The sequence below is a fragment of the Asterias rubens genome, chromosome 1 (genome assembly GCF_902459465.1).
Source record: "Asterias rubens chromosome 1, eAstRub1.3, whole genome shotgun sequence".
Taxonomy (NCBI): Eukaryota; Metazoa; Echinodermata; class Asteroidea; order Forcipulatida; family Asteriidae; genus Asterias; species Asterias rubens.
The window spans coordinates 11450332-11461564 of NC_047062.1; the positions used below are offsets into that span (position 1 = coordinate 11450332).

The 11233-nt window shown below is 37.0% G+C and overlaps 1 protein-coding gene across 1 annotated transcript; it reads left to right on the forward strand.

Moving 5' to 3' along the window:
* The first annotated feature begins 158 nt into the window (after positions 1-158).
* LOC117300909 (coiled-coil domain-containing protein 97-like) lies at positions 159-2569 on the forward strand. The gene is made up of 3 exons (XM_033784778.1): positions 159-218; positions 904-1545; positions 2085-2569. The coding sequence occupies exons 1-3, from the start codon at positions 170-172 to the stop codon at positions 2546-2548; spliced, it is 1155 nt and encodes a 384-aa protein (XP_033640669.1). The 5' UTR covers positions 159-169; the 3' UTR covers positions 2549-2569.
* Positions 2570-11233: the final 8664 nt, after the last annotated feature.

Consider the following 11233-nt stretch of genomic DNA (forward strand, 5'->3'; position numbering starts at 1 on the left):
ACCACTAAAAGGATGCGAAATGTTACGATTTGCTCATTCTTGAAAATGCGCAATATTTTTCAGTGGAGCTCTGTGCCTAAAAGAATTAGGCGCAATCCGCTTTACTAATACATTTCGTATCCTTTTACACGTGAGTCAATTTTGACATTCATTGAAATTTAAAAACAAAATGGCTTCCATATCAAATGAGAATGACAACCAAGAGGAAGGTTTTGAAGGTGAGTTAGTTCTTTAATGGCGTTACCATGCAGGTAGTACAGAGAGTGTTATTGTAGTAGTGATAATAGAGAGTGAAAATGAAGCTTGTTTGTTAAACTATGGTTGTACATCTTCGTGTGTTCTAAGATTAAAACTAGCCCATCAATAAACTCAACTCAACTGCACTTTCTGCTGCGCTGCTGCATCAGCAGTGCATGCTGAGAGGCGCTGTTCTTCTCAATTTGAAATTTTGACTTCGACGGCGCGGTGCAACCGTCAAGGTCAAACCTTTTTTTGGGGAGAATTTCAGGGCCCATTCTCTAATTCTAGTTAATTGTCCAATTATACTGACAAACCATACCATGCATGTTATGATATAAATGGATACGTTTTTTAAGAAAACTTTTGTTTTGATTGAGGAGTGTGTTTTTTTTATAGCAAAGTTGTTAAAAGTTCCAATATTGTAAGTGTTAATCAAATCTATTTGTAAATTGTTGTTGTTGTCAAACTATGTGTATTGTGAATGATAGTTGCAGATTGCATATATGATATTTTACGTTCTGTACGGGATAGCCACACCAGCTGTTTGTACAGTGTTAGCTAACAGATACAGATTTTAGGCAGAGTTTAACTTTTTGGAAAGTAGGACAGTAATTTCAATGACTTTCAACAATTCAAACATTGTACTTTAATTTCTAATTGCAGGTGACAGCTCAGCGTCCTGCGAAGTACATCCTTCTGAAGATGTAGACCATAGTCCTGACGCTAGACAAAGAATGCTTGTTCATATCGCAGCCAGCAAAGCACGCATAAAAAACCAACAGCGTGGTGAGGAAGATCTGTCTCCGAAAGAAAAACTCAGCATTCTGTCGGAACTCCTCGACCACAAACCGGCCATCTTCCTGGAACGCTTCCACTCCTTTCTCCGCGAGGAGGACTTGGATTGTTTCGACCAGCTCTTCGGGGAGTATGAGATTGATTTTTATCTGAAGGAGGCGAGGAGACGCCTGAGCACCAGGAAATCACGAATGGGAGTCAGAAACCGTCGCTATGAAGCCCTGAAACAACTTGAGAAAGCGGGAGCATACTTCAGTGACAAAGCAATGAAGGACAGAGACCCGTTTATGTTTGAGGAGTACATTGGACAATATATGACAGCTGAGGAGTTGAAAGGACTTCAAACTCCAGTCAGCCAAAGTGACTTGAAGTTCTCGAGTATTCTAATGACATTTATGGATGAGCAGGAAACGAAGGAGTTGTATAAGAGGCAAAAGGAGGTGGAGGATGACATGTTGGAGGAAGAGGAAGAAGAAGATGAAGACGAAGAAGAAAGTGATGAGGATGCAGGTGAGGAAACGATGGGAACAATGTTTTGAATGTTTAGTTCAACAAGTTTGAATCAAAATCTTTTGCCAGAATTAAGAAAAATGTGGTGAATGATTTTTGTATGATACTACACATATGCTGCCAGTGGTACCTGGTGAAAGTATTAATGCACATTATACACACACTTTGGGACACAGTTCTGGGGGCTTGTTTTTGTTCTATTCCATTTTTTCTTTTTCTGTGGGGACCAAATTTAACAAAGAAAAAACATTGTGTGGACCTTTAATTCCATTGTGTAAGAGTCCAATCATCTGTGTGTAGGCCTACCCACTAGAAGCACAACATACACAGTTCTCTGTGTTGTTACGGCTTCAACAGACTGATCAACTCATGGAAAAAGGTAGAGTAAATGAACAAAAGGGAAAAGCCTTGTATTCAAACTCATGATAAGGGTTAGCCCAACTCACAAAAATATCAGTGAAAAATAAACTGATAATTTGTTGATGATGGGTTTACATTCTCAGATTTATTTGTATAACTCGACTTATTTTCATTTTTAGATACGGCCGTCCCTTCAACCAGTCACGAGCAAAAAAACAGACCGAAGGTGACCGAGAGAGTACCGACTTCAGCCACCGACGAAGATAGAGCCATGATGAGGCAAGAATTCCTTCATCATATGCACCTCAGATTTCTCAGCGGACAGGAGAAAGATTTTGACTACTCCACCGTTGACGGAAACGCAGAGTACGACTCGTTGGTACTTAGAACTCAAGACGAAGAAGAGCAATATTTTGACAAGGATGAGGAGAAGTGGAGCTTCAACGAGGAGGAGTGCGGAAGAGACGGCAATGATGGTCCAGGGGGTTGTCTCGAAGAGTTTGATGAAAAGGAGGGAATCATGGGGAGGATGGGTAAAGTCAGATCTTGCACAGCTGATGATGGCAACAAATCATGTGGACGTGGTGGATTAGGAAAGAACACTTGCGACTCGTTTGAAAATGAAGACATGGAGAGTTGTTAAACCAACTTCTACTTTTCTAAATATTCTGCTTATAAATCTAACACTAATGCCAATTTTCTTGCTCGCTGCAGTAGGTTTTTCTTTCTTTAGCTTCCTTTTATTCTAAGACCAAGAAAGACGTCTACTCAGATTAGTTCTGTGAGAATCAATATTGATAGATTGTTGTTATATAAATCAGAAAAAAATATTATACCTTTCAGAATTTCCCTTTTTATGCTCTGTGATAACTACTTCGAAATTGCTTCAATTAATATAGCTTCTATTCTAAATTATTAACCTATTCTATTATCTAATCTAGTCTGTGGTGATGAACTGTTGGTAGTTTGGATTGTTTGGGTAAGAACTGAGTAGGTTTACATATAGCAACTGTGATTGAAATCCAGGAAGTATTGGTGGTGAGAAGAATTTGGGTTGAGATGTTATAGTAGAGTTTCCCTAAATCCTGGGTTGAGATAAAGCAGAGCTTTTCTAATCTGGGTTGACTAACCATGGTTGAGATATTTAAGAGTTTCCCCTTTACTAACCAGGGTTGAGATATAGAATAGCTCTCTAACCTAGGTTGATATACAGTAGAACTCCTCTAATCAGTGTGGAGATCCCCTGACTGTGGTGAGATAATGATTTTTTCTAACCTGGGTTATGATCTAGTAGAGTTCCCCCTAACCTGGGTTGAGATACAGTAGAGTTCTCTAACCTAAGTTGAGATACAGTAGAACTCCTCTAACAGTGTGGAGATCCCCTGACTGTGGTGAGATAAAGAGTTTTTCTAACCTGGGTTATGATCTAGTAGAGTTCCTCTAACCTGGGTTGAGATACAGTAGAGTTCTCTAACCTAGGTTGAGATACAGTAGAACTCCTCTAATCAGTGTGGAGATCCCCCGACTGTGGTGAGATAATGATTTTTTCTAACCTGGGTTATGATCTAGTAGAGTTCCTCTAACCTGGGTTGAGATACAGTAGAGTTCTCTAACCTAGGTTGAGATACAGTAGAACTCCTCTATCAGTGTGGAGATCCCCTGACTGTGGTGAGATAAAGAGTTTTTCTAACCTGGGTTATGATCTAGTAGAGATACATTTGACTCCCATAAATGGCCGACCGTGTTTGTTCGCAAAGTAAAGGGAAAACCACGCAATTTCGAGGCAAATGTGTGTGGATCATTGTATTCTACTTTTAAAACATCTTTCTAACCATGCATTTTATAACAACTGGTTACAAACTCTTTTCAAAGACCAACTCAACCGATCCAAGGCAACGTGTTCCTTTAACACCCGTGTGTACCAAATTATTACCAAGAGTTCTGATAGCTAGTGCAAACCTATGCCATGCAAATCAATTTGAAGTCAGTGGTAATTAAAATAGCTGCTTTGTATTACCATGTAGGAAAATTTAGATCAAGTTTTTCCTCCAATACTAAAAGTCCACATTTAACTAATCATTGTTTAGGAGAGGTTGTAAAGGTAAATTAAGTTTGGAATAGTGTGAGAGACACTTCAAGGAAATGAATGCCAAGATGTGGGTTTTGTTTTTTGTAAGACGTCTATATATGTGTATATTGGTATGTGCTAGGCCTATCCATGGGAATTCTGCAATAGGTTGTTGTATCTCCAGATATCCTAAAGGTTTAAAATTGTGTTCCGAGAAGTATGAAAGTTTTAGTATTTCTCAGCCATTCACTGTCATTGTATTGGGAAAGTTTTAATAACATAACATGTCTTTACAGTAATTCTAGCAACAAACATGCAACAGTAAAAGACCCTCCCCATATCAATTTCACATCATGAGTGCAAAACACTGATGGTGGCATGACACACGTTTGTGCGTCTGCATTGTACACAAATCTATGGTGTTTGCCAACCAATAGTGTTTTTATGCATGCGTGAATGTAGTTAGCATATTTCTTGGGAAAGTTTAATCTTGTCAGCACAGTTTTGACAGTACCAATGGAGTAAACTTTTGCAGAAGTCGTTAAGTTCTCCACAAGTCTACCATTTGGATGAATGAATTTTTGTTTCAATAACTACACACCTTTAAAGGCAGTGGACAATACTGGTAATAACTCAAAATAATTATCAGTTTAAAGCCCGACTTGGTAACGAGTAATGGGGGAGCTGTTGATAGTATAAAACATTGTGAGAAACGGCCCCCTCTGAAGTAAAGTAGTTTTTGAGAAAGAAGTAATTTTCCACGATTTTGATTTCGAGACCTCAGGTTTAGAATTTGAGGTCTCGAAATCAAGCATCTGAAAGCACACAACTTTGTGTCACAAGGGTGTTTTTTTTTCTTTCATACATGTAGTTATCTCGCAACTCCAACGACCAATCGAGCTATAATTTTCACAGGTTTGTTATTTTATGCATATGTTGAGATACACCAATTGAGAAGACTGGTCCTTGACAATTACCAATAGTGTCCAGTATCTTTAACTTAATCTGTAGGCCCTACTTAACTCAAATAGAAAACACATCTCTCTGATACAGATTATGTTAAATGTTTTTACTTGTTCTTTTCTGTGGACAGCCCCTAATCACATGTTTGTATTCGCAGTTTTCTGAAATTTGATGGTTGCAGTGTCGTATTGTCAAATTAACCATGGCCACTGCCAATTATGGATTCAGGTAGCAATTTTATTCCCTTTAATTGCAATTGGAACTTCACATATCTCCGTTTTGTTCAACTTCCACTTAAATATTACTTATCAAAACTATAAAAAACAATGCATTCTTTAAATTATCTGAGGCTATTTTAACTGTCCACCAAATATGTACGATAAAGCAGTTAATGAAACAATGAAACGACTGTTAAGAAAGGATCAAAACACAAATTGTTCAATTGATAGTGTTTAATAGAACATTACTATTTATGAGTCTACCAAAAGTTCATATATAAATCACTGTATTTTGAAATTAAATTCCCCCTTGTGGGGTGTCACTAATCCATCTGTGATTGTGTCGCTATGGTTATATCATATTAAAATTTTGCCTACACTCCTGGCCAAGTCTTACCTGGTCCCCATTTTCCCAGCACACGGTTAATGTTGGTTCTCCTCAATATGCGGTCTGCGTATACGCATGAGATAACGACATTGTTTAAGGAGGGTGGGGGGGGGAAGAACCACGGGAAGGGTTTGTTAAACGTCATGTTCCAAAAGTAAAATTACATGCTACTTATTCGGGTAAAAAATAGCAATTGCAACAAAGAAGTGAAAACTCGAAAAGGCAGATTTTTTGTCAATTCACAGAAAAAAATGAAATTAATGCATGTATGAATATATCAACCTTTTTTTCAAGTGCCTGTTTTGGGGTTTGTTTTTTTTAGAAAGTAAATGCAACTTATATAACTTTTCCTTTTTCTTAGAAAGTAAATGCAACTTAGAAAGTATATATAAATGCAACTTTATATAAATTGTTTTTTACCCTCACACAGATGTGTTTTAAGCACTGTATACTCTGTACTTTCCCAACTTCTGGGAAATAACCCACATGCTGCTAATATTGTATTTTGTATCAGCCTACCTGGTGCAAAACTACACATTGATTAAATACAACTTGTCTTTGAGATTTAAAAGTTGGCAGTGAAATGATACCAACAATTTAATTTGACAACAAAGTTAACAATAAAATCAAACAATTTTGTAGCCTACATTTTTTCCAAATTAATGCAGAATATACCAACTCCAATAGATTATTGGCACACAAGGACACTTTTGCCAACTGCAATGCATTCTACAGGAACACTATGGAAACACCAGGAGTCCTTTTTTAAACAGTGTCTTACGAACCCAAACTAAAATTAAAAAAAAAACATTCACATGCGACTACCTTTTCTTCTGAAACATTGACTAAAACTGGTTGCCTATAAATTGCCTTGTGTGACATGGCCCTAACTGAGAAGTGTACCCTAAAATTAAATAAATTAAACCATTTTCACAAGTCTTACATTTTGTTACATTAACAAGTTTTGATAAGTGAGCAAAAACATTGTACATCGGCATACAATACAATTAGAGATTCCCCTCCATAATTGTTAATGCACCTTGATGGAATTAGAGGAAATTACATGTCATCAAACCAACCTATTACAAAATATATTCAACTCTTCTAATAAGTACAAAGTTGAATAGTTACATGAGTGTACCCGAATTACAAGGCTCCTTTATTGTATCAAAACATGTATATACAATGAGTGTTTTATAAAAACAACAATATCTACATATGCAGTAGTTGTTCTTAAAGTTTAGTTTTTTCTGATTTAAGCAAATTTTGCTGGAAAAAATACTTTAGATGGCAGTTTCTGCTTAGGAAGCAGCTGCTATAGACCTTTATCACGGTGTGGCCATCTTGATTGTACTCCATTCCAACTCATTGTAACCAAACTGAGGCTGGACGAAATAATAGTCTGGTGCCATGTTTGTGCAATGAATATGGAATCAGGGCACATGACCAAGATGATGACAGCTCGGTTAAGGTCTATAGAAGTCTGGGTAACAAATATCAGAGAAAAGTGCTTTTCCGATAAGTATATCAGAAAGTTTTGGGCAAAATTTCAAAAGAGCATTGTCTGAGCTCTAAGCCAATGCGTCTAGGCCTCTATGGTCTGAGCATGGTCCGAGCTACTCTTGGTTCCTACACATTCCAGCTCTGTAATCATTAACAGCAGTCACAAAAACCTAACCACTATCTGGGGTGGATTTCACAAAAAGTTAAGACTAGTCTTATCTTGAGTTGGGCCGTGAGATACTCATCCTAACTTAGGACTAGCCTTAACTTTTTAATAACTCCCATAAGAAAATCTTTGTGAAATCGTTCCCTGAACACAGCTATCACCCCTCGACACACCGTGACACAGTGCAATAGTGGTTACAGGAATGGTAGCACCCACCAGTAGCAAGTGGTTCATGGGACAAAGCTAGGTTTTTGGGACTCACAACTTTACAATTACATGTATTATAATTGTTCTTATAGTGAAATGGCCGAATAAATATAAATATTAAATAACAATAACTGGAGCCAAGACTAGGTCTCAGCACAACTGGTGGCCCAACTTTATACATCTGCTTAATTCAAATAAATATTGAATAACACAGTTTTGCCAAGGAAAGTAAACCCAGTCATAAATAGTATACATGGGTTTTGAGTCAAAATCAGCAGAGAACTAGGCAAGCACATGACACACGGCATTAAATTTGTCCTGGTTACCTGAAGTTTGTGGCTACACAACAGCTATAAATTGTTTGCTTATTAGCTGGATCAATTTGTCCTGAGACAATGTTTTTGTGTCTACTGTCATTCACATAAGAATGTAGTTGCAATTGCTGTCCGGAGGAGGGTTATATTATCGCAACTAATAAGAATGGCATTTGGTAAATATTTCCTAATTCCAGAGGAATGATACCACAATGAGGCAAAAACAAAAGCCCACAATGTCATTTTTCACTTTACACTTGTAAGATAGTCCACCACAAATAGAAAAGACTGACAATTTTTAATCTAAAAGCGATTTCTTTTACAGATGAAAAGGGGCAAGATCAAACTGGTTGAATCTGTTGCAAGGCTAAAAATAGTCAGTAACTGCTTGGGTCTCTAAATGGTTGCAATCCTTCAGTATCTACAAAATGTTTGTCCAAGACTTTTCTTTCTAAGACCCCTCATCTTCAAAGGAAATAGTAACACAGAAGTATAATGATCACAAATCAAACAAGTCAAACTAAAAACTGCAAAGTGCTAAGACATCGAGTTCCCATACACAACTTGGGGTCGGATTATGTAAGAATTTGGTTCGAGATATTGAATCGATATGCTACTGTTTTTAAATGAATATTGATTATTATTATTATATCTTTGTGGTACAATGAAACCATGTCAGGCTCTGGTCCGGGATTCGAACAGGAGTCCTTGGAGGTAACGGCAGAGAAGAAACTGAACAGAAACTGAAGAAGGAAAATGTTTTTAGTACAAGGGCTGACCTAGCCTACACATGGTGTAGGCTTTAGACTCTTCAGGCTTTTTAGTCAGTTTTTCTGGATTTTTCACAAGGGCAAAACAATCGAAAAATCAGACTTAAGTAGGAAGAATATCATGACTTTATTATCCAGCCTAAATAACTGGACTTGCACATGTTTATTCCTCACTTGGTTCTCTGTTTTACCATGGATGGGAGAGTGTGCTTTCAATGATAATTGCATTCATTTGTTTTCATTAACTAAAACAAAAAGAATGTGGAACCAATGGAGTGTTTTCACATTTTTGACCAGTTTAGGGCATTGTTTTTTTACAAGTATTTCCCTCTTTTTGTTCTGTTCTTTTTTTCCCTTTTTTTTTTTGGGGGGGGGGGCCGGGGGGGTGTCTCTGTGCCTCAAACCTCTATTCATTATCAGTCTTAATGTTACATATCTAAGATTTATAATTCAAAGGTTAATACAACATTGCAAACAATTAAGAGTGAAACAAAAGATAGTACATGTACACAGAAAAGTATAGTACACATACAAGCCATCATGATGGATTTAGACAATTACAAACCTAACAAAAGATAATACATGTACACAGAAAAGTATAGTACACATACAAGCCATCATGATGGATTTAGACAATTACACATACAAGCCATCATGATGGATTTAGACAATTACACATACAAGCCATCATGATGGATTTAGACAATTACACATACAAGCCATCATGATGGATTTAGACAATTACACATACAAGCCATCATGATGGATTTAGACAGTTACAAACCTAACAAAAGATAATACATGTACATGTACACAGAAAAGTATAGTACACATACAAGCCATCATGATGGATTTAGACAATTACAAAACTAACAAATTTTCTGAACAGCTTCTCACTTTTATTTGCCCCACCCAAAAAAAATACATGACATGACAAAAATAAAAAAATAACAACAAGCTGCATCCTTGTTTGTTTGGTGAACTTGGGTGTGATCCCTGGCTATACAGCAGTTACAGGCTGAATGGCTTCCTGACTGGCACCCCAATCCAAAATATTGACAAACTAGAGACACTGCCAACGTTATGATTAGATATCTCAATTGGAGACTTTCCAACGCTAGGTGGCAGCAGACATACCGGGTAAATTTCCATTGTTTACGTAGTTCTGAACATGCGCATAATTCTGAGAACAATGGATTTACCCTGTAAGTCTGCTGCCCTCTATCGTCCCAGAAAGTCTCCCATTGGTAGAGCGCCTACACGTCAATCTGGAGGTCACAGGTTTAATTCCTGCTCCAGTCACTTTCTTTGTTAAACCCAACATTGATTGGCATTTTACCCACTCAGTTTCCATTGTGGTTAAAATAACTTGAAATAATATGGTTAAAAACCAACAACATAGGATTCAAACTGCATCTAGCCACTGGGCCATATCGGTAGTCTAGTTGGTAAGACACTGATCTAGAATTGCAAAGGGTCGTGGGTTTGAATCCCACCAAAGTAATATGCCTTTGACATTTTTAACAGAACTCAAGTAAGTATTGAGTATACAGTGCTAACACACATTGATGTATATGGGTAAGAACCAAAATAAATGTTGAAAAATAACAACAGCATTTTCCTCTCTGTAGCTAAAAAAAAAGGCAAGAACTCACGGAGTCCAATTTGAGATTTAAGTAAAGTAATATAATAAATATCAAATATTGGTAATTTTTTACACTTCCATTATATTACAGCCAAAACGACGTCAAATTATGTTGAATACTGAAAAACGACTATCAAGAGAAATCTCACAAAATACTTCTGTAAACTAAATACCTAATAAGCAAAACAAAATTATTGGATTTTAAAATATATCCCAGCCATATATGAACTTCACAAAATAGTTTTATACTACTAAAATAAAAGAAAGTTTTTCCCTGTCACAGGTCAAACTATGTTAGTACACTGTCTACTGTTTATCTGCCTAAACTTCACACTGTGATTATTATTTGATGTTAGGTATACATATTTACCACGTTAGTAAGTTTTTGTTTGTGACAGTATATCCAGGACAAGACTATATAAGTTGAAATATCCTGACCAAAATGGGCAACAGTTCCTTCTCACTGAGTTAGAACCTTCTTCAAGTAACTATGCATCATTTCAATAGACCCTATGCAAAACCCACAGCGCGCATATACATGTGTATCCTGTCCCCCATTTTGGGTGTCAAAACGTGCACAAAAGAAAATGGACTCCCCCATAAAGGCAGAAATGGTAGACATGCATTATTCGTTGGTGCGTAGACACGTGTACCATCCTTTTGTGCCTGTTTTACATCGAAAATGGCGGACAGGAGATGTGCGTTATGTGTGCAGCTCATTGTGCATATAGGGTCTTTAGACACCATCAGCAACATGCTCCTGGTGGCAGTCGATTTAGGTTGACCTTGACAGCCCAAATTTGTTAAGTGTAGCCAGCACCCTGAAGTGGTCGTCTGAGTGTGTGATGTAAGGCAATCTCTCATTACCAAAAAAAAAAGGTTTTCTTTAAATAGAAAATAAAAACTACAACCTGTGCTGTTAACAAAATATTTTATAAGGTGCTTACAATAAATGCTCAATGAAATACTAACTTTAATTGTAGCAGATAATTAAATATACCGTCATCGTAGCACAGAATACAAGAAAACTCTTAACCAAGGTGCTTTAAAGATTTAAAATGTCTTCTCTTTGCCATTCTCTTCTCT